The sequence below is a fragment of the Siphateles boraxobius genome, unplaced genomic scaffold (assembly GCF_051911475.1).
Source record: "Siphateles boraxobius isolate OS27281-9 unplaced genomic scaffold, OSU_SipBor_1 30, whole genome shotgun sequence".
Classification (NCBI taxonomy): domain Eukaryota; kingdom Metazoa; phylum Chordata; class Actinopteri; order Cypriniformes; family Leuciscidae; genus Siphateles; species Siphateles boraxobius.
In genome coordinates this window covers 14500713-14525849 of record NW_027508920.1, presented here as the reverse complement: position 1 = coordinate 14525849, position 25137 = coordinate 14500713, and the positions used below count along the sequence as shown (strand labels likewise).

General features: G+C 41.5%; 1 protein-coding gene across 2 annotated transcripts in view; it reads right to left on the bottom strand.

Moving 5' to 3' along the window:
• The window catches only part of veph1 (ventricular zone expressed PH domain-containing 1), a 208789-nt gene that overhangs the window by 29078 nt on the left and 154574 nt on the right, over positions 1-25137 (bottom strand). For both annotated transcript variants that reach the window (XR_013210475.1, XM_077248327.1), the window contains exon 12: positions 2532-2649. Coding sequence is in view for 1 of the 2 variants with exons in the window: in XM_077248327.1 (XP_077104442.1) it covers positions 2532-2649 (118 nt within the window). In the remaining variant the exon portion in view is untranslated. The remainder of the gene's footprint in view (positions 1-2531; positions 2650-25137) is intronic.

Below are 25137 nucleotides of genomic sequence, written 5' to 3'. Positions count from 1 at the left end.
ATGAATCATTCAGACCAGTTTTGTGAACCACATCAACTGATTCATTAAAAAGACTCAAAAGAATTGTATTATGAATAATTACGCAACAAGGACAGAGTTTGGTTATTTACAACCTAATTTTACCAAATTCACTTTCAAAAAGTAATGAAATCTATGCTGTCTTAGGGAACTTTCGAGGGAACTCGCGCGATGCGTCGTATGACGACACTTTGGGGAACGCCTTCTGCGTGACAACGCCAGAAAATGACAATATATCGGAGACATATTTTGTAACCGGCAGAGACGACAGAGAAGCTGTGCATACTGCCGCTGCCTCAGAAGACGCTTAGTCCAATACACAGCTACACATTTCCATGTTGTAAAATTTAAATAAGCGACCATCTGTATTGCAAATCACTCCATGTTGCGGTTGTTGTTTTTGGCGTATGCCTACCAACGCAACATCATTGCCATAGAAACCAATGCAGATATTCCAGAAAACAAAAGAGCTGCATGAACACACAAATCGGATCTGAACAGTTATCAATCATTTTAGATCAGATTCTAATCGGATACACAAATAATCAGATTTGGACTGATAGTGTGAATGTAGCCTATGTGTGTAAGTCTTATTTGGTGTTTGTTTTTCCCCTAGGCCATACAAATATTAGAAATGACAAGCGAGCAGTGATTTAAAAAGTGTGTTCCTCCCTACCCTACTCCCTATGTTATATCATGGCGGGGATACACAACTTTTGTGTGAGCTGCTTGGGAGCGGAGCACGCATGGTCAGCTCTCGAAAGGTGCTGACTGTGTGCATTGAGAACGGTTTCTTTTGAGGACACTCCACTCCCCCCTGGCTTTGTTTGGTGAGAGCGGCCAGGTTTGCGCTCCCCGCGGTTTGGGTCCCCAGATGCCGAGGCTGGTGGAGGCTAGTGTTTAAGACGGCTTCGGCCCTTTCTCAGCTCTCAACCGCTAAGTCCTGCGCCCAAACTCGGGAGACAGAAGCCCGCTCTTCGGCTTCTTCCACCCATGGTAAAGGCTGGATGTTAGGACTGTCTAGCTCTGAGGAGTCGGATGTTCTCAGCATCAAAGCAGGTGATTTTGGGTGACTCGACAACCCTATACCCGCAGTATGAGAACCTCGGGAAGGTTGTAACTCGTAACTCAATGAGTACTTCCTGCAGTCAAAAGCACATCCTCCACATTGGGGCTTGCCATTCTTTCCGGATCTCCACATTGTGGTGTCGAGATCCTAGAGAAAGCTGTTCTCTTCTTGACTATCAAGTCCCACGTTGCATAATTACGCTTCTATCGTGTGGCTCAAAGAGAACGGCTATGGTATGATGCCCAGAGTAGAAGAGACATTACCAGCTTTCCTCTGATACTGCATCATCCCTTAAAGTCCCGACATTGCCCTTCAAGCTATGCCATACAACATCCTCGCTGGTGGGCAATGCGTATATGGTGGCAGGTCAGGCAGGCGCTTGCTTACACACAATGGCCATCTTGCAAGCGTGCCAGGCCGACCTGCTTAGGGATCTGGACGAGGGTGAAGGTGTGGGGTCCGACGCCATTAAAAAAACTGCGCCAGGCCACTGATTTACCTCTCCGTGCCACCAAGGAGACGGCCCGCGCCATCAGCCGCTCTATGGCAGCTATGGTGGCTACGTAGAAGCTACTGTAGTAACATACTCCTGGATATTGTTTACTTCGAGTCGGAGTGACTGTCGGGCACATCCGAAAGCGAGTAACTGGATCAGCGCTGACTCTGTTTTGAACGATTCAGTTCGATTTGGTAATCTGGTTCGACCAGTTCATAAAAAAAGAACCAGTTCAAAAGAGCGATTCGTTCACGAATCGGACATCACTACCGTTGTCACGTCACGGAGCAATATGGGTTGGAGATGTGTGTTCGGGTTGCTCAAACGCTCAAGTTTTATTACATTTTCAGAATGAAATGGCTAGAATTTATTCACACCTCTAACGTTACTATTGAATCCAACATTTCAGCGCTCAGATTCGTTTCCATGGTGCTGTCTGTGAGGTAAATTAAACGCTATTGGCTATTTGAAAAGGCGGAGGAGCCATTCAGTATGTCAACGCATCATACAAAGCTGCACGTTTCAAGGCACTTCAGTGGGCCTTTAAATGTCATTTTTAATGCGATAACCACAAATATTTATAAAATATAAAATATTTAAGTTTGGCTTTATGTTCTATTTGATGCATAGCCTACTAATGCTTGATGCTGTGTTTTTGTTATCTCCTTGTACAGCAACCTTGAGCTTTGGAAAGTCGCTTTATGAATAAAAAGTTTTATTATTATTATTCATTTTATGACTATATGACCTTCAGGATTAAAAATCTCCACACCCCCTAGTGCTGCCAAATTAGGTGCTTGTGCCACCATCTGTAGAATTTAGTGGCACCGGTGCTACTGCTCTCAAATGTTAGTCTGGAGCCCTGTATATTGTCAGAGATTTGAGTGACTCATTTATTGTGTACATATATGTTTGTACATTAGCCAAAAAGAAGCAAATCGTATTTACCTGTGGCTTTTTCTGGGTTACTGCACATGAAACAGAGCCAGCCACCCTCCTCTTCACTGTAGCTGAACAGGTCAAAGAAACGAACCTCCTCCAGATACATCTGCAAACTGTCCACGTCCTGAGAGTGAATACAGAGATGAAATTTAGCAGATGAAGCTATTCAAAAGACGACACACAGGGAAAGAGTTCTAAAATTAATGCTAGAATGCATTGCAACAAGGTTGGTGGAAAATGTTGAGTCTAAAAAATGCTGATTATAATATTCCCGTTTACCATTTCACCCAAAAGTTGTATGTCCTATCCGCTCGTTAAAACTGACGTCACTGTTTCCGGGTCAAAATGACAGCGATTCATCTTTTCTTAATCGTTAAAGTATTGGTTTTGTATTGGATGCAGTGAGTCCAGAGACTGTAGTATATACACCATGAGTTTATAAAAGCTACATAAATATTAAATATGAATTAATAGTGCTCATAAATGGCTGTTGAGATAGTCTTCTTAATTGAAAATAGTGGAGGCCTGGACCCGGATAATGCATTAAAAAATGGATATATGACTTATATTGTTAGCTTAACAACATGCTAATGCCAAACTCTTGGAATGAACTACAAGCAGGTCACATTTCTTGAGAACATTTTCTATGGAATAGCACCGATATTATTGAAATGTGTCTTGAGACATCAAAGCTCTCTCGGTTATAACTTCAGATTCTATGAATGTCAATAATGAAAAAAAGAAAGACAGCTGGACACTACTGCTTTGCTAATCAAAATAATTTGAGGTGATCTCTGTCTGTCAGTTACTGAGTGTACCATTTTGCTGAGATAGCTTTAGAGGGCAAAACCTTTAGAGGGCAGCTTGCTAGGTGTAACAGGGTTAACATGTACACTACATTTATTTTAATGTGAATATTTACATTGTGCAATATTTTTTGACACCAGGGAAGCAGTAAACTAAAGGCTAGCTTTCTTAGTCGTGAGAAGTTGTGGTTAGCCGCTCCTGGCTACCAGTTCTCAAGATTAACAGAGTGTGTACAAGAGTCTCAATAGTCTTAAAGCAGGACAGCCTTTTGAAGAATCTTCAGATTGATCCAGTTATCCTAGAATTTGTCTCTAAAGTCTTTATGAAAAGCCGTCAATGGACTGAAACAGCTGCGTAATGACAATATTGGATTTACTTGACGTATTAGAGAGTCAACAGCACAGCTAGACACCAATGAACAATGAGAGCTGGCATCTACATGTGCTTAATGGCTAGAAATTCCAATACATGTGAGGGTGTGTTGCCTTTATAAAGAGGAATCTGCCAAAATGAAGACAACCAATGATATTAGAAAATTATTTGTTTTTACAGATATCAAAGCCAGTGAAGTGACTATTATACTGAGCTGAGGTATTCTGGAAAAAGGATGATTGCAAACATTACACAGAGTTGAGAGAAAAACAAGGATTTTTTTGGAAGTCCTTTCCAAGAAATTACAATCACTGGTTTGTGTATTGGCTCCACCTTTAAAGGGTTAGTTCACCCATACATTAAAATTCTGTCATCAATTACTCACTCTTATGTCGTTCCAAACCCTTAAGACTTCCGATCATATTCAAAACACATATGAAGATATTTCTAATGAAACCTGAGAGATTTCTGTCCCTCCACTGAAAGTCCTTTCCACCAAAACTTGCATTGAGTTAAGTAGTTTAATCCAGTTTGTTCTGGTGCATCAAGAAGAACAGTTGAACTGCCACTGAACATATTTGTTGAGTTTGATTTATGTGCGTTGATCAATGTTCATATAGCCGCTTTTTCAGTGTCAGGCCAAACCGTTCTTGTTGCTAAACCGTTCCATTCCATGCTGATCTGGCCCAGCCAGTATGGAAATGGTTTCATTTTCCACTGTGGGGCTGATAACAGAGCTTTTTGGAATGTAATAAAAAAATGCGTCAGTAGTTGCCTTGGTAATCCAGAGTTACCGTTAATGAGATGCTTGACCGGCCGCATTATGGAGAATGATCAGATAATTCTATTATTAAATTGTTCACTTAAACAGTGCGTTTGGCAAGCCTCAGAGACTGGTAGACAGGCAACAGACAAGTGACCAATCCTAAATGTCTATTGGTCCAATGAGGGTGTCCAATAATACAGGTGAAGGTCTCTGCGGGTTACTGTCTTTCCTTTTACGCAACACAACATGATTAAATGGAACACATTTTTGTCACGATACCACACACAGGAAACAGGGGTAGATCCAATAGCAGTTTATTCGGGTAATCCAAAATCATAAAACCAGTCCAGGCAGGGGTCAAAACCAAAAGGCAATCCATAAACAAGAATCAAAACAATAAAAGGCAAGAACACAGACCTCCAAAGTGGTGTGACGAATAACAACGACTCCGTGACAAACACTAAAACAGACAGGGTATATATACACTCAAACTAACAAGGTGATGGGAAACAGCTGAGTGCAATGAACTGATGAGTGACAGACAGAATGCTGGGAAATGAAGTCAAACGTGAAAGACACCGTGAGAACGAGGACCTCTAGTGGCAACCCAGGGAACACAAACCAGACACTGTGACATAACCCCCCCTCTACGGAGCGGCTACCAGACGCTCCAAGACCCACAAAAAACAAACAAAACAAGAGACCAGGAGGGAGGTGGAACGGTGGAGGATCAGGGGGAGGGATGGGGGGCCAGGTCCATGGAAGGGAACAGAAACAGGGGGTGATGGTTTAGCCGGCGGCCAGGGCGAAGCAGACGGTCCATCGGGCGGCCAGGGCGAAGCAGACAGTCCATCGGGCGGCCAAGTCGAAGCAGACAGTCCATCGGGCGGCCAGGTCGAAGCAGACAGTCCATCGGGTGGCCAGGGCGAAGCAGACAGTCCATCGGGCGGCCAGGGCGAAGCAGACAGTTCATCGGGCGGCCAGGGCGAAGCTGACAGTCCATCGGGCGGCCAGGGCGAAGCTGACAGTCCATCGGGCGGCCAGGGCGAAGCTGACAGTCCATCGGGCGGCCAGGGCGAAGCTGACAGTCCATCGGGCGGCCAGGGCGAAGCAGACAGTCCATCGGGCGGCAAGGGCGAAGCAGACAGTCCATCGGGCGGCCAGGGCGAAGCAGACAGTCCATCGGGCGGCCAGGGCGAAGCAGACAGTCCATCGGGCGGCCAGGGCGAAGCAGACAGTCCATCGGGCGGCCAGGGCGAAGCAGACAGTCCATCGGGCGGCCAGGGCGAAGCAGACAGTCCATCGGGCGGCCAGGGCGAAGCAGACGACCCCTCGGGCGGCCAGGGCGGTGAAGACCCCTCGGGCGGCCAGGGCGGTGAAGACCCCTCGGGCGGCCAGGGCGAAGCAGACGACCCATCGGGCGGCCAGGGCGAAGCAGACAACCCATCGGGCGGCCAGGGCGGTGAAGACCCCTCGGGCGGCCAGGGCGGTGAAGACCCCTCGGGCGGCCAGGGCGGTGAAGACCCCTCGGGCGGCCAGGGCGGTGAAGACCCCTCGGGCGGCCAGGGCGGTGAAGACCCCTCGGGCGGCCAGGGCGGTGACGACCACTCGGGCGGCTCCGGCTCAGGAACAGACACTGGCTCCGGCTCAGGAGCAGACACTGGCTCCGGCTCAGGAGCAGACACTGGCTCCGGCTCAGGAGCAGACACTGGCTCCGGCTCAGGAGCAGACACTGGCTCCGGCTCAGGAGCAGACACTGGCTCCGGCTCAGGAGCAGACACTGGCTCCGGCTCAGGAGCAGACACTGGCTCCGGCTCAGGAGCAGACACTGGCTCCGGCTCAGGAGCAGACACTGGCTCCGGCTCAGGAGCAGACACTGGCTCCGGCTCAGGAGCAGACACTGGCTCCGGCTCAGGAGCAGACACTGGCTCCGGCTCAGGAGCAGACACTGGCTCCGGCTCAGGAACAGACACTGGCTCCGGCTCAGGAACAGACACTGGCTCCGGCTCAGGAACAGACACTGGCTCCGGCTCAGGAACAGACACTGGCTCCGGCTCAGGAACAGACACTGGCTCCGGCTCAGGAACAGACACTGGCTCCGGCTCAGGAACACACACTGGCTCCGGCTCAGGAACACACACTGGCTCCGGCTCAGGAACACACACTGGCTCCGGCTCAGGAACACACACTGGCTCCGGCTCAGGAACACACACTGGCTCCGGCTCAGGAACAGGCACTGGCTCTGGCTCTGGAACAGCAGACACTTGACTCGGGACCACTGGACTCGGGACCACCGGCACTGGGACCACCGGAACTGAGACCACCGGACTCGGGACCACCGGGTTGTTGGGGAGATACGAGGCCTTTCTCCTCCTCCTCCGTCCTTGATGGCGAGCTGCAGCCTCAGTACTAGACGGGACCAGGGGCGAGGACTTTGGACTGGACAGGACCAGTGGTGAGGAGGACCTTGGGCTGGACGAAACCAGTGGCGAGGGCTTTAAGATGGACGGGACCAGCGGCGAAGATCTTGTGCTGGGCGGAACCAGCGGCGAGGATCTTGAGTTGGACGGGACCAGTGGTGAGGACCTTGTGGTAGATGAGCCCCACGATGATGACTTTGTGCGGGGTGGAACCAGCGGTGAGAATCTTGTACTGGACCAGTCCGGCGGCTCCGGATCAGAAGAATGGCAAGGCGGAGGATGGTGTCGTGGAATTTGTCGACCACCTCCTCCCCTGCAACCTCCCCGAGTTCCGGAGAACTTTGCCAGACGAGTCCCCAGAAACGACTCACCATCTCTGATGGACGAGTTCGCTGAAGCCTTAGCCGCCGCTGCTTCCTCAGTCTGCTGGGCCCATAAGCCAAAACATTGAAAAATGTTTAGTCGAGGCGCTTCCTCCCCGACCTGCGAACCTCCTCTCTGTGGTCCCCTTCCTTCCCCATACACAGGAGAAGGGTTATGGAATCCCGAACTGCTGGATCTATTCATCGTGACGGAGTCGTTCTGTCACGATACCACACACAGGAAACAGGGGTAGATCCAATAGCAGTTTATTCGGGTAATCCAAAATCATAAAACCAGTCCAGGCAGGGGTCAAAACCAAAAGGCAATCCATAAACAAGAATCAAAACAATAAAAGGCAAGAACACAGACCTCCAAAGTGGTGTGACGAATAACAACGACTCCGTGACAAACACTAAAACAGACAGGGTATATATACACTCAAACTAACAAGGTGATGGGAAACAGCTGAGTGCAATGAACTGATGAGTGACAGACAGAATGCTGGGAAATGAAGTCAAACGTGAAAGACACCGTGAGAACGAGGACCTCTAGTGGCAACCCAGGGAACACAAACCAGACACTGTGACAATTTTCTCATATGTATTGATTCGTTATTTCATCTGACTCCATAAATGAAAATTGTTTTAATGATATCTGGGTATCATTAAAAGTGAGCGAATGTTTGATTATTCTTTTTAAACTCTTTAATTATGTTTTATCCGTTCAGATTAGGAAACTATACCGCTTAGAGGTCCTCGCATCTTCTGCGGTTCTCACGTTCACAATCTCGTCAGTTTCGTCACTAAACAGAGGTTTTTGACTAATATCTCAGACGGTCGGATTCACCCAAAACACAATCAGAGATACTTTTCTTTTAGTCCCCTTTAATTGCATACACTTGAACTTAATTAAATAGTTATACTTTAGTAGACATTTTGGCCCTATTATAGGTATGAGTTGACCAACAATACTTCCCTCATAATAGTTTAGATTGGCCAAGCCGTGATTTCTCACGTACACTTATCTAAAGTTACATTAAATTAAGACAGAGGTAAAATAGACGTACCCAAATTTAGGTTGGTCAAGAAGCACGTTAGCTACCCTAAACGGAATTCCCCGTTTCTACAAAAAAAGTACACTTGAATTAGTGACAAAGTATTAGCCGTCGCCAATCTGACGCAGGCTTGCGGGAGCATTCGAATCCGATAATCTACTTGGGAGAACAAACTTAGAGTCAATCAGAGTAAAACTCCCAGAACCTTTTGCCCATTTTCCTTATAAACCCAGATAATTCAATTTGCTTACCAAATGGTGGTGTCTGTATTATAATTAGATTTGGTCCCCTAGTGAGGGGCTCACGATTGTGAGATCAGAATGGAGGATCTGGGGGAGTGAACACCTTAGAGCAGGGGTTCTCAAACTTTTTGTGTGTGTGGACCACTATTTGTAATCAAGAATTTTCGCGGACCACCTCATAATACACATAATAAAATATGTCTACACACAGTCTTTGTCTGTGTCTGAATTAGTCTGAATTAATCCGCACCTCTAAATAGGCTTACTTGCTCTAAAACTATAACTGGTCATCACATCAGTACAACAGGTTTGTTAAAAGAAAGTTTACTGCACACAACAGCTACCACATATTTTATTTATTTATTTACTCAAGCGCTCGAGGGCATAATCAGGATTGGGGATGGGGTAGATGGGGTTGTTTCATGACAATTTTTATTTTTTTTAAATATTAACGGCCTGTTGTTGCGTTAAATCTTACCCAGATACAATCGTGCTATTTTCTGATTGGTTATTGTGTAGCTCGACTAACAAAACCAGGGGAGACGTGCTTGATTCCTGATGGTTCCATAGTTAGAGCGGCGCGGGCAGAGAAATTTTGGCCGCGTATTTTGCCGTTTTTCTGCGTGAGAAATACAATGTGTGGCGGAAGTGCGTGACAAAAGACCGAAATGAGTGACTGTCACGCTCAATGTGTGACACTTGAGAGCCCCGATGAAGAATCTGTTGCTATCCACCGATCCATGTTGTGGTTCTAACGGCACTGAACTTGAACGTCACGGCCGAGCGCCACTAGCCAATTTTAGTAATCACACAATAACTTGACAATTTAATTTAAATTTTATATCAATATAGGCCTACATATTCTTTTAACTTTTTATTTCTTATGGGAATTTCCTGGTAAAATGAAGGTAAAAAAATATTATTTTATATTTTATTTTGCCTTTCCACGGACCACCTGCAGTACCCTGACCGACCACTAGTGGTCCGCGGACCACAGTTTGGGAATTGCTGCCTTAGAGGGACACACTACTTCTCATATTTTTTAACTTCTTTTAGCTTTCCATTATGGTCGGGAGAATGAGACCATTTTACCCGGCGCACTGAGACACTTTAAATGATACCAAACATGCATAGTTACTTATTTGTACACATTTAACACTTCATGGGTTTTAAGTGAGTTTCGGGTGAGCAGGAGAAGGGGGAGATTGTTTAAGTGAGGTGTGAGTTGCACTGTGCTGTGTTTCGGATGCTGCTGTTGTATCATTATGCAAGGGAGGGTTCAAATGTTAATTCTCAGGAGAGTCTTTTGTTTCCACCAGGGGTGGCCCAGACTCTCCGGCACCCGCTTTACAAGTCACTACGTAAGATTTCCGGACTGAGAACACTTTGTAATCGTGCCGTGCCGAACCAACCTCAAGTGGAAATATAACTAATATAAATGTTCCTTACCGTTCTTAGAACCAAAAAATTGCATTTGTTTATTATTGACCGTGTCTCTTCAGAAGACTTGATATGGATTCATTTTTCAATGTCGCTATGAATAATTTGTAGTGTACATGTTTTGGTGCATTGGACTTTTTTTAATAGGAGGGGGAATAAATTCGTAGGTTTCAATAAAAATTTCTTCATTTGTGTTCAAAGATGAATGAAAGTCTGAAGAGTGTGGAACAGCAAGAGGGTGAGCAACTGAAAATTTTCGTTTTTGAGTGAACTATCTTTTAAAGGAATAGTTAAACAAAAATAAAAACACAACTTGTGTTGATCATTTATGTCTATACAATGGAAGTGAATGGGGACAGAGGTCATCAAGCTTCAAAATGACAAAACACCATTCAAGTCATATAATAGCTCTGTATGAGGAACAGACTGAAATGTATGGCATTATGTAAGGGTTAATGCCCGACGAGGTGTCCATAGTCAGGTATTAATGGACGACGGCGAGGCGTGAACCGTCCGCACGCAGCGGAGGTCCATTAATACCTAGACAACGGACACCTCGAAGGGCATTAACCCGCTTATACCATGGTCACTTGCCAAATAACACATTTTTAAAACATTAGTTTCTATTTTAATTAGTTTTACAATCGAAATCTAAAGTTTTTACAAACAATAACTTGGATTAATAACTTGAAGTGTTTTATTGACTAAACGTGACGCACGTATCAATTCTCCTCCCCCTTCACATCGGTCACAATCATTTTAATTTATTCTTTACCTTTGCAGTTTATATAAATCACATATCTCACATATTTCAACAGGGTATCTTGCTTTATTATTATTTCTTATGAATTTCTTAAATAAACAAACTTCAACAACATGAGGGCAGATCCTTTGAACGCTGCTGATGACGCTATAAAGTGACGCTCGAGTGATCAAGTATTCCAATGTATAAAAAAGCTTTCATTCGATTCCTCCGTCTTCGTTTTCTTTCCTCGCATCCTTCCCTCGTATCCTACAGGGGGTGGAGCTGAGACGCGAGGAAAGGAAGCGAGGAAAGGAAACGAGGATGCACAAATAAGAAATGAGAAGCACCCAGAGACTAAGCCAGAACTCAGGGTATATAAGCATGAAACAAAGGAATCTAATGAGATAATAGATGAACACAGGTGAAACAGAATGACTAATCAATTAACACAGGAAAACTAGGTCAGGGAATAGAACACAAAGCACCATGGGAAACGTAGTCAAAACAAGACATCTTACAGATATGTTCCCAAATGCACACTAAACTAAAAGATGTAGTTCACTGCATTCATTCACTGTGAACTGACTCACAGTAAGAATGAGTCATTCTGACATGCGGAAAATACTAGATCACGAACTGATGAGGCAAAAGCACTTCGCTTTAAAAAATGCAACGTAAACAGACTAAATCACTAAATCACTAAATTCGAGGCTTCTGGTCATTCCTAGGATATCTAAGTCCACTAGAGGAGGGAGGGCGTTCTCGCATTTAGCTCCTAAACTCTGGAATAGCCTTCCTGATATTGTTCGAGGCTCAGACTCGCTGTTCCAGTTTGAAACTAGATTAAAGACGCATCTCTTTAGCCAAGCATTCACATAATGCTTACCTTTTATACCACTGTTGAATCAGATCGAATGCATTAATATTATGAACAGCAGCTATGCTAATTATCTCCCATCTGCTTTTCTGTTGTTATCTCGGGACGCTAGTCCCGAGATAAATAGCGTTCGTCAGCTCCGGTTTGTATCCAGCCTCTCACGGAGACCTCAGATGCCCCAACACCTGCAATAAAATGACTAAACGCCTGTGAAGAGACGACTCGACGCCTGTGAAGAGACGACTCAACGCCGGCGATATGTTATGCCCTAAATTACTACATGATTAACTAACTGTATTTTTTTCTATGTACATTTCTGAAATGCACATTCTGTAAAGCTGCTTTGAAACAATAAGTATTGTGAAAAGCGCTATACAAATAAATTTGAATTAAATACTTATTTAATAAAATTTGCAGTTTTTTGTGATTTGATAAAGGCACAAAACCCTATTGCAATTGATTTTAGTTCGTTTGACAAATACTTTGCCAAAACAATGGTGCAAAACAACATTAGAGACTAGTTTTAAAATATTTTTGGTTCATGATGAAACTGTGATGGCACAGATCAGGTTGGCCTTCATAGTCTGGGTAATTAAAGGTGCTCTAAGCGATTTTGGGTGAAGTCACTTATTGTTGACGTTCAAAGTATTGTCAAACAAAATGGAGGCTAGCTTGACCCTCCCTCCTCCTCATCCCGTCCCTGCCCCCTCCCTTCCGTGCTTTCTGAAACAGGCTTTTCCAGTGTAAATTTGGGACTTTGTGCTTTCCTTCTCCTTTTCCCTCTTCTTTGCTATTTGTTCATCGGAACATCGTTCCTTTGGTCGTGTGTCGGCCATATCAAAATTCAAGAGAATATAATTCTAACGTGAGTCGTTGTCGTTGTAGAGGACATCTCTCCTCTTGCTGACTTCCCTCTTCATGCTTCTCTCTCCTCCACTCCCCACACCCCCCTTCATGTGCACACGCACTAACCTCCCAACCCCCATACCTAAATCATTCTTGTCAGTTATTGGCTGGAACACTGTTTGTTATGTTTCGTGGTCCAGGTTGGCCCAGTTTGTTTTTGTTGCCATTTGTGGAGCCTGAGCTGTCTACAGAGACCGAGTTTTTTACAATGTGTTCAGGGGACAGGTACATAGCGGATAGTGAGGAGATGTTTGCTGTATGTGACAAAAAATGTATCGGCCTAAAAAACGTGTGACATAGCTTAGAGCAGTGTTTCCCAAACTTTTTTCAGTCGAGGCACCCTTTGAAAATTTTAAAAAATTTGTGGCACCCTACACTAGTATTGTCACGATACTACTTTGATACTATACCTTGAAATGTATTGATTTTCAATACCACAGGGAATAACTGCCGTATATAGGCCTACTGTCATATAGATATTTTTTAATATTATCAATTTTGTTGTCCATCCATTTAAAGTCTAGGAAATCATTAATTTCTTCTGCAGAGATCACTTTACATGACATATTTAATCAATGCTTTTATTCATAATTCAGCAAAACATTGCTCATTTACCATTGCAAATCCCACCTAAATGTTTGCTCACTCAGTGTAGGCCTATTTGTGTTTTTATATTGGGATAATTTTGTTATAATTGCACAAGATAGCTTGTTTTTAATATATTTTATAATGTAATAATTTCACAGTTAATCTCCAAATTAATGTATAAACAACATAAAGACAGTATATTTTAAATAATTGTTTAATGGCATTTTTTTTAAGAAGCCCAGTATCACTGATACCAATACTGCTACCGATGTCAGGAAATACACAGAAATTGAATAAAGTTATCAAACACTTTACAGTCTTCACTGCATAAATAATAAATTAAATATAGATGAACCCTTATTAAAGCTACAAGCGTTCTTTAGTCAAGAGCAGTGAGTAATTTTCTCTGTTACCTGTTCTTTGATTCTGTTGTCACTGCTGCACTTGTTTATCGCACACGCGTCCCATCTTCTCACAACTCTAATTTAAGATTTTAACTAATTTAAGACTGCTCTCATGAGGATACTCAACAAAACGGACATTTTGGCATAACTGTGTGTTATTATTCGTTCAAGCACGAAAGAGAAGTCGATTCTGGCACGCGATGCGCGTCGTCCTGTGTCAGCAGGACATTCACAGACAGCGCGTTCTCTTTTGTCTTTTCGCGGTTGCATGGTTTAAAAGCATTTGCATGAATAAGAACGTGATTATATAATGAAAGGCTAGCCAAAGGATGACAGAAAAAACGGATGCTGCGTTAATTGTGTTTAAATATTTTTTAACGCGTTAAACTGAAAAACATTAATCGCACGCGTTACCGTTGACAGCAGCACGGACATAACCGATGTGTTTGTGAATATGCGGCAAGACGGACGTTGTGACAATGTTTCGTGTGGATTTGATCGTAAGCGCAACAAGCCATGAAAAAGAGGCAGCTTTATGTGTGGACGCTGGGAATGAAGCACGAGAATGAAATCATGCGGAACCCCCGTAATTCAACGAACGCAGAAAACTTATGATTTGCATTTTTTATTATAAATTTGTGTGCATTATTTGTTGTTATTAGACGCTTCCGACGATGCGAGATTGATGATACATTTATTTTATTTTTTTTACACATTTTAGCAATTTTAAAATGTTTAATGGAGTTTTTACACGGCACCCATGCTCTCGCCAGAAGGCACCCCAGGGTGCCGCGGCACCCCGTTTGGGAAACGCTGGCTTAGAGCACCTTTAATGGGAAACACTGGGGTATGGGTGTTCCTTTAAGAGGGTTTGATTGTCTATTTCCTGCATTACACACAGTTTCCTCTCAGGCGAATAAAGTCAGTTCATCAGTCATTCCAGCCCTCTCAGACCTCAGAGAGATCATTGGCAAGGGTTTTTTCACCATCTCCTTCAGCATGACAGCGCATTACTTAGATTAAGGTGAGTGACACTGTAAAGCCATCTTTTCCAATAGACCAATACTAAATTTGTTTTCAAATTTTAAGAGAAGAAATTGCTTCAAGGAGCCTGTTTCACATTTCAGTTGACTGGTCAGTTCTTAACAGACAACTAAAGCTTCCATTACAACTACATGACACAAGTTGTTCAGACCCTATAGAAATCTGACACAAGGGGTAGACCAGACTTTCATTTTCACCTTCCTTGTAAGTGACTAGCACAGGCTTGGCATTTTAGAGCTTTTCTTTCTCTGAGTTTAGAACAAAGGGAGATGAAAGACCATCAATCACACATCTTATGTTTAAATTTGGCTTCATGCTTTCCTATGGATTGATGCAGGTCATTATCGAACCCCCGCAGACAGCCTTTCTGGCGAAGAACAGTCGAGTCATCTTACTAGTGCTCTGCCATGACTTATTTCACGCCAACTAAATCAGTGTAAGAATTGGGCAAGAAATGTAATGTGCATTTGATTATTTGTGCCATGAAAACCTTTCAAATAGTACAAATGTTAAAATGGTATGTGATGTATTTTTTTACAGATGAGTCAAGTACATAGATCTAAACAAGGACCATGTGTGTGCATCTGCAATAGTTTATATTCACACATGCTGAGTCCAGTAGGGGATTTGTGCTGTGGTTTATGTTCCTTATTAAAAGCAAGGCTCAAAAAAATCTGAGCTGAAGAGGATTTGCCCAAATCATTCACTCTAAGGTAGTGGTCCTGAAAACCATAATTAGGTTGTAGGTCTGTTTTGAAAGGATTTTGAACAGCTGGGAAAAACTATGGTAAATGTAAAAGATTTAATGCAACTAGCCTTATAAATAATACATTCTTAGGATTATATAATATTATAAAAATAATTTGATCAAATATGGCCTAGTGTTTGTTTGATGTGTTGCTAATTCACACTTCTGCCATTGTTAATGCAATTTGACATTCAGACTATGGGCCCTATTTTAACGATCTGAAATGCAAGTGTCAAAGCGTAAAGCGCAAGTAACTTTGTGGGCGGATCCCGGCGCTGTTGCTATTTTCCCGGCGGGATAAATGCCTCTTGCGCCTGGCGCAAATCTAAAAGGGGTTGGTCTGAAGTAGCTTCATTATTCATAGGTGTGGTTTGGGCGTAACGGGAAACAAACCAATAAGAGCTTTATATCACATTCCCTTTAAGAGCATGATGAACGAGGTGCGCTTGTTCCATGGCGCAATACTATTATAACGGCGCATTTACCAGGCGCGCTTCAGAATCGGTTCACAGCCGAGGAGATTGATGTTCACGTCAGGGCCGTAAAAGAAAGAAAAGTGACATTGGGGATGGGACAAACCCACCCAAATTAGCTTCTGTTAAACATGCATATAATAATTTGGGTAAATGTGTAAGCTTTATGCCTATTTTCCCCATCGTCATGAACACAACAATGATTTCCCTCGTGTTTTAATATTTTTCCTTATAATAATGTATCATTTTCAAAAAGTTAAATGCATCTGTCTAGATGAGAGAATCATCTACAGTGTATGCGCGTTGTTCACACTCTGTATTATGGCCAAGCATGCGCGCTTAAAATAGCATCTGAATGTACGCGCAACGCATCATTGACTTTAGACTAGGTTTTTTCTGGTCAGTGGCGCAATTGTTTTATAGAACAGCAAAATAGGATGAGGGAAAGTTTGCGCCGGAACACGCCTCCTCTTTGCGCTGAACCGCCCCGGGGAGCGCAAGTGTATTTCTTAGTTAACCGACGTGTGTCTGTGGAGGGAAAAGTCCGCTTTGCGCGGGTGCAAAATAGGAAAGATACATGCGTCAGTGTACAAAGTCATTTGCGCCGGGTGCAAGATAGGGCCCTATGACTTGCTAATAATTCTGCATATTGTTGTTGGGCCTATCCCAACTAATGTTAATATTAATAAATTCTAAGGTTTTTTTGTTACCTTTGTACAATAAATCAGTCTGGTTGAACACTGGTCTAAGGCAAAATATCAGCCATGGCTGTTTGTCATGGTTGCATGAAGGCTATTTACAGAGATGTTAACAGCAGGTACAGACATCTGTATCAGTATAAATATATATATTAAGTTGTAGACAGGCCATGTGCTGGTGACGCATTTGCACATGTAGACTTTCAAAGATTAAATCTCTCAAAATTTCACAATCAGTAGAACACTTGACAAATTGATTGTAAATAGTAGATAAAGCTGATGTGTGTCATTGTTTGGATGGTAAAATACTTTCTCCTATCTCAGTTTAATGCGCAGAGACAACTTTAAGTAGCCATTTCTTAGGTTGATTTCCCACAAGACTGTAAACACTATGTCTCTGTGGCGCTATCAAAACATTGCTCTATTTGTTTGAGTGGCCCAATATGTAAACTTCTGGCTCCTTCAATGGTGCGACTGCTTATAAATGACACCATACAGCAACTGCATTCAGATGGCCAGCTGGAGAGTGTGTGGTTCACTTATAAAATACTTTGTGAGCTCAAAGCACTTTATTTCCACATATCATATCACAATTTCAAATATATTAGACATTATAGACTACCATACCAAATGGACACAGTTTAGAAGAAAAGCACCTGAAACAATGTGATCCACAACAAGTTGTCATGGACCCAAAACATAACTTGATTCATTTTTGTTGTAAATATTTGGTTTATACCTTAATATTTAAAAGTTTTTTTTTTAATTAGAGCAATGACAAAATAGCCATTATAGCCAATTAATTAATTTAAAATACTCAATGCAAGAAAATCGATTAATATTGTATATAATCAAATTTAGCATACTGTTTTCACTAAATTAACAGAAAAATATGCAATTAACTTATATTCAATGATATGCAACAATTTAACAAAACATACAAACAAAGAAACTATTATTTACTTATAGTTTTACTAAAACAAATTATACATAAAAAATGTCACTTTAGAAGGATGAAGCAAATTAATCAGTGCATCAGAGTTCTGAATAGATTCACTGAAATTTGAACTAATTCATGGAAATGAATCAAACTTACTAAATCACTATTATTTGCAATGCAATGCAATATATATATATATATATATATATATTTTTTATTTTTTTTTGAGATTCTATATTGATTGAGACCATCTGTTTTAATAGATTCGGTTAGTTCACCCAAAAGTATATATTTTTTTAATGCTTCAAAGAGCTTATAAAGAATAGGAGCTCAAATGTATGAGAGAACCAATGAAGTTTGTTTAACATGTATGATGTGCTCGATGCATGCATCTTGGTCAATGTTTATATGTGAATAAAAGTCTAAATTGAAACTGTTCATCAAATAAAGCAATTGTGTCTTCCCAGGTTTCATTAAAATACCTTCATTTGTGTTCAGAAAATAAACGAGGTATTAATTACAGAATTGTCCTTTTTGGGTGAACTATCCCTTTAACTATCATGAGACAAACAAGGTTTATGAAATAATTCTAATGGCATGCTCATTTTTATTTTTTATAAATTTCAATAAATAAGAAGTGATTTAAAATCCTCAATAATTGTTTATTTGTATGTTTTAAAGGACAAGTTCGGTATTTTACACTTAAAGCCCTGTTGTAGGATCTTTTCTGATGAAATAGAACGGTTAAGATTGAAATTTGGACAAATGCTGCTGTCCCGAGAATTTTCGGTTTCTGTTTTAGCACCCCCCCACCTCCACAATAGTTTCATTGGGGCACTGGAATAATCATTCATAAAACGCATTAAACTTTAGTTCACAAAGACGTGAAACTCACCGAGTGGTCTGGGGTGTTCACTGATATGCTCACGCAAAAATCGCTGCAAAAGATGCTTTCCAACAGGTGTTTTACCATTGTAGTAAAACTGTGGACCTATTTTTCCAAACGCCTCACAACCGGACATTCTTCCGTTGAGAGCTTGAATAATAGACACTCCAGCCCAGTTGGTGGAGATAATGCACCTTTGCAAATGTTTGGATAGCGTAGCCTACGATACCGCGACTGCATAAGACTACAGAAAGAATACAAACAACTCCATTTCCGTTTCCGGCGGCGGAGTAATAACGTGTTCACAGAACATCCAATACAAGTCAATGGAGTTGGACAAAAACTACGGTTAAACCTGTTGGAAAGCATCTTTTGCAGTGATTTTTGTGTGAGCATATCAATGAACACCCCAGACCACTTGGTGAGTTTCATGTCTTTGTAAACTAAAGTTTAATGCGTTTTATGAATGATTGTTCCAGTGCCCCTATGAAACCATTGTGGAGGTGGGGGGGTGCTAATACAGAAACCGAAAATTCTCGGGACAGCAGCATTTGTCCAAATTTCAATCTTAACCGTTCTATTTCATCAGAAACGATCTTAAAACAGGGCTTTAAGTGTAAAATACCGAACTTGTCCTTTAAGCATGGAGAAGGAGTGCTGTCCAAAACAAATGGTCGTTGCTGTTTATTAGTATTTGTTTCAGTTTATTGTTCCTGGATGTAAAAGCCTTTACTGTGCATGGCTGTTGACTGATGTGTGTTTGATGCCATGTCTATCATAATGTGCATGAGAGTGTTTCATGTTTTCATTCTTTTCAAAGCGGAATCTGTAAACAGATGACTCAAAATGACTCAAGATGATGAGTGTGACACACAGCAAAAGATGAGTCAGTCAGTTCAGTAAATCACAGAAAGAAACGACTCACTGATGGTTGATGAATAATTAACAGATGTCTCCAACAGCATTTAATGTGCCCGGAAGACTATTTTCACTCTATTTCTGATTCAAAATGTTGGGCAATTCGGGTTGGCAGCCTGCCAGTGTTGGGAAACAGAACTGAACAATGGGACTACGCTATTCTAGTATGTCAAAAGAAAGACGTCAACACCAACCTTGACTCTCAAAGCCCCAGTGTACATGTTCACTGAAAACGCTAAGCCCCAGATGTGCCAAAGCGTCAGGGGAGAACCGCATAACCAGAGGGCCTACTACATAACAGGTCATCATTATCCTGTGGAGACCAGGAAAGTAAGAGAGGTCCTTCTGTTTGTAATGGATACTATTGCAACACTCTTCCCAGTGTCCTTTTATAGAGCCTCAGTCTCTCAAACACGCAACACATGCACATATACACTCACACCGAAAGTGTAAAAGGAAACCATCCACAATCAAAACAATGGATAGTGATATGCAGGCAAAGGGAAATTTTTTTTTTTTACTATTATTTCAGTGTGATCTATCATTAGCAATATGACACACTTATAATGCCTTCAAGATGTTATATGGTGAAAATTCCTCTAAGACCTCCTGCAATTTTATTTTTCTGCCTACTTCATTTTTTTCTGAGTAGAGAGAAAAAAATAATTACAAAGGCATTTTACTGGCAAATTTCTCTCTCTCTCTCTCTCTCTCTCTCTCTCTCTCTCTCTCTCTCTCTCTCTCTCTCTCTCTCTCTCTCTCTCTCTCTCTCTCTCTCTCTCCTCCCTCCCTCCCTCCCTCCCTCTCTCTCCATGACCCGGCACCTTCTTACATTTAAATTTCCACTGTCCACTCTGATCTACTAAAACACAGGTTCATACACAATTTTTGAACATTGAAACTTATTGAACATTTTCCCCTTATTGCCCAGGAACAAAGAAATCTTTTGCGATGATCCAATACATTGACATTGGTCTCACTATATAGGGTCTGTTTTCACAAAGGAACCCGTAGAACATATTGAATAACTGCTATGGACCCTTTTCACAGACTATGATGACGTTTCCACAGTTATAAACATAACCGTAAAGTTTTTCACATTTTCTATTTTAGAAAAATAAATAAATAATGCACATTTATAATGCTTCTTTGTGTTAATTTACCTTGGCAGTAAGTGACAAAAAAACAAAAACAAATTAAAGCTGCTACGAGGCAAATTTCACATCATTATCTTTTCTGACTGCTGTAATCAATCTCTAGATATTTTTCCCTCTTTTAGGAAAAATCACAGTTGTTTTCTTCTGCTATTGGAGCAAATGGAAATACTAACATTATATTTGATGTTGTCTCCCATTCACTCAGAGCCGGCGGCAGAAACAAATCAATGGACGGGCATTTAATATTCTTGGGGGGGCCTAATTATGACAAAAAAAATAAATTGTGGGGGGGGGGGGGGGGGGTGCTTACATGCGCTTCATGCACGCAAGGTCTCGCGCTCTCTACCTCTCTGCCGTGCGCGCTGTTTGAACGTATATTCACGTAGACTTTCGAAAACCGGGACATATTCTTCGTAGCCTTTCGAAAACCGGGACATATTCATTTTTTTGAGCCTTTTGTATATCATAATTCTTATGAGCCTTTTGTATATCAGGGAGAGTTTATAAATTTCCCGGGACAGGTTGTTAAAAAGAAGAACAATCCCGGAAAAACCGGGACGGGTGGCAACACTAGCTACAACAGTTTCACAGCGATTTCAATATCCTAACTATAATTAGCCTATTGCCCAATCATATTTCGGCTATCATGAGATATCATGTTACAGTTATAGCCTATAGGCTGTGAACTAACATGAACAAACAATGAACAGCTGTATTTTTATTAACTAACATTAACAAATACAGTAACAAATGTATCGCTCATGGTTAGTTCATGTTAGTCATTAACTAATGAACCTTGTCTGCATTGTTCCGTGAACACAGCATGCTATAAGCCAACTTCCTATAATAACAGCCAAATAGTCACAAATCTCAAGTTAAGTATTAAATCAACCATGCATAATCAACTACGACACACTCACACACATATTGCATATCAGTGTCAAATGCATAATTTACACCACGTCTGGTGCAACTTACGAAGAGTAATAAAACCAACTGGCCTACTCACGTTCTTAATTCAGCTGAAGTCGACATTTTTGGGATTGGAATCTCATGAGTTTCTCTTTCCATTCGTTTCTGAATAGGCAAAACCGAGCACGTCGCGTCGCTATAACTTTACCGAGATGCTGCGGTCAGAGCGGCTCAGCGGGAAACCCCTTTTTTGTAAACAATCAGTCAAACTTCCGGGAGTTTTTTTTTAATAAGATTAGCCTATGAGTCAAACATTGCACTTAAATACACATCAATAAATATATAAATACTGCACGTAAATTATTATTATTAAAATAATTTATTAAATGCAAATTGGATGGAGGGGGGGCACAGGAGCTCTCTAGGCGGGCCCGGCCCCCTAAGGCCAGCCCATAGCGCCGGCCTTGCATTCACTATAGAAGTTTACTCAACTATGACGACTTCTGCTGAAAACCTTGGAAATGTGAGGGTCCATTGACTCAAAAAAATTGTGCCCATGAAGCAAAGATGTGTTCATGCAGAAGCCGGACGACTACCTTTGAGGTGAATGGAAATGTTAATGAACACTAAATCATTTTTGAACAAGTTTTTGCAGTGCAGTTTCTAATGAAAGTTTTTAGGTAGACTAGGAGGAAGCTTTGCATTATAATCATTAAAGTATGTCTACATAGTACAAGAAAAACATTCCTTTTTTTCATGATACGACCATTTCAAATTAAGCATAGGCCAGAGAGCAAATCAAAGGACATGTTAGGGGTTACGGCATCGGTAAGGGGATGTTTATGAGTGCATTCAAGATGGGTTTGCTAGTGTCCTGCCTCGTATTTTCGCATCTGCCCAACGCAAACAGATTCCATATGTGTAGTGCACACAAAGTTCTTTGCTAGAAGTTGAATGACCCCACATTTAGGCAAAGGGAGGAAGAAAAGGAAGACAGCATAAAGACACCAGCTGTACTATCTAATTATTCCAGACTTGACATTTACGATGTTTGAAAAGATCAACCAAGCACTCAGATTTACATGGCACCATGAAGAGGAAATGACCTAAAGTAAACATCCCAGTCTCAGGAGCTATCACGACCTCTGACCTCTCACGGTTTGCATGACGTGGCCATTTTCCACTATAACAGAGGGAGTACATGGACTGTGATGTAAAATATCTACTTTATTTTAGGTCTTCTTTATTGATCTCCACAGAGAAGTGTGATTTGTATAGCAGGGTTGCTGTCATATACACACTTTAGAAATCTATACATTCTCCACAAAGGCATGAATGTAAGTCTTGATACGGATCAGACAGAGTTTTCGTACCCTGCTGGGCCACTTCTTCCTTAAATATGTCCTGCAGAGAGGAAGAGGCAGGATGACTGATCGTTCCTGCTTATTTAATCTAACCTACAGTTTGGGATTTTCAGCAGAAAGCAATATAAATAATTTACTTCACTGTCTATGTATATTATGCTCACCAAGGCTGCATTTATTTGATCAAAAACAGTCATATTGTGAAATACTATTACAATTCCAAAGAACTTTTTTCTATTTAAATACAATATATTTATGTAATTTATTCCTGTGATGGCAAAGCTGATTTTTTAGCTGCCATTTCACCCGTCTTCGGGGTCATATTATTTTCTTATTATTTGTCTTATCAATGTATTATAATTTATAACTGTAAAATATTTTTAAAAAAATTATACTTATCCATGTGTTTTGCTGTTTTGTATTGATTTTGTGGAAACCGTAATATACTACCATTTAAAAGTATGTGGAAAGATAAAAAAAAAAAAAAAAACTGCACAACCGACAATGACTAATCTGGATGTAAACCATATATGGCCCATATATGTTGCAGCAAATGTGGCCCAGTTATCTTAAAACATAACTGGGCCAGTTTTGGCAAAGATGTGGGAAAGTAATCACTGGCGAATCTGAATGTGAACCTAAAGTGGCCCACACATGGCATAACAAATATGGCCCGAGTACATTACACCAAATTTGGGCCGCATTTGGCAAATGTACGGCACAGTCAGCACTGGCTAACCAGGGTGTGATATTAAACTGGCCCACATATGTTGCAGCAAATCTGGCCCAGTTATCTTAAAACATAACTGGGCCAGTTTTGGCAAAAATGTGGGACAGTAATCAGTGGCGAATTTGATTGTGAACCTAAAGTGGCCAACACATGGCATAGCAAATATGGCCTGAGTACATTACCCCAAATCTGGGCCGCATTTGTCAAATGTACTGCACAGTCAGCACTGGCTAACCGGGGTGTGAGCCTAAACTGGCCCACATATAATACAGCAAATGTGGCCCAGTTATCTTAAAACATAACTGGGCCAATTTTGGCAGAGATGAGGGGCAGTAATTACTGGTGAATCTGAATGTGAACCTAAAGTGGCCCACACATGGCATAGCAAATATGGCCGAGTACATTACACCAAATTTGGGCCACATTTGGCAAATGTACGGCACAGTCAGCACTGGATACCAGGGTGTGAGCCTAAATTGGCCCACATATAATACAGCAAATGTTGCCCAGTTATCTTAAAACATATCTGGGCCAGTTTTGGCAAAGATGTGGGACAGTAATCACAGGCTAATCTGAATGTTAACCTAAAGTGGCCCACACATGGCATAGCAAGTATGGCACGAATATATTACACCAAATTTGGGCCACATCTGGCAAATGTATGGCAAAATCAGCACTGACTTACCAGTGTGTGAGCCTAAACTGGCCCACATATAAAGCAACAAAATGTGGCCCAGTTAACTTAAAACATAACTGGGCCAGTTTTGGCAAAGATGAGGGGCAGTAATTACTGTCGAATCTGAATGTGAACCTAAAGTGGGCCACAGATGGCATAGCGAATATGGTCTGAGTACATTACACCAAATTTGGGCCACATTTGGCAAATGTACTGCACAGTCAGCACTGGATACCAGGGTGTGAGCCTAAACTGGCCCACATATAATACAGCAAATGTGGCCCAGTTATCTTAAAACATATCTGCGCCAGTTTGGGCAAAGATGTGGGACAGTAATCACAGGCTAATCTGAATGTTAACCTAAAGTGGCCCACACATGGCATAGCAAATATGGCACTAATACGCAGTGTTGGGGGTAACTTATTACAAGTAACTTGAGTTACGTAATCAGATTACTTTTTCAAGTAACTAGTAAAGTAACGCATTACTTTTTACAACAAAATATCTGAGTTACTTTTTCAAATAAGTAACGCTAGTTACTTTTTCACATTTATTGACTGACAGCTCTCCTGTCCCCATGTTGAGAGAAATAAAGTGAGGTGTTGTGTGCATTTTGCATTGAACATGCATTTACTCATCTCGCTTGCACAAAAACATTCAGTATTCCTCAAAATGAATAAAAACAGTCAAATGCAATCTCAGAATTTTGTGCAAAAGTTTTATAATTAACTATCTTAAATTACACAAATATACTTTATGTATTTAATCTCACTTTATTAACCAATGTCATTGCTGCTGACCTACAATGATCTAATTCAACCATACTAATAAGCAAAAATGACTTTAGATTAGGTTTAGAAATAAGAGTGTTGAACTTCCTTCTCCTGTATCCTATTGTTATTTAATCAAGAACAGCAGCAGCTGAAAGGTTTGTTTGGGCGGCGCCCTCTACTGTACAGTATTAAATATGCATTTCCTTCAGCCTTAGGCTTATTCATTTAACTTTTGATGTGAAAGGGCCTTCACAATTGGCAAAAATAGATTGTTTTAGCTGTTATTAAAAAACAAACAAACAAGCCCAT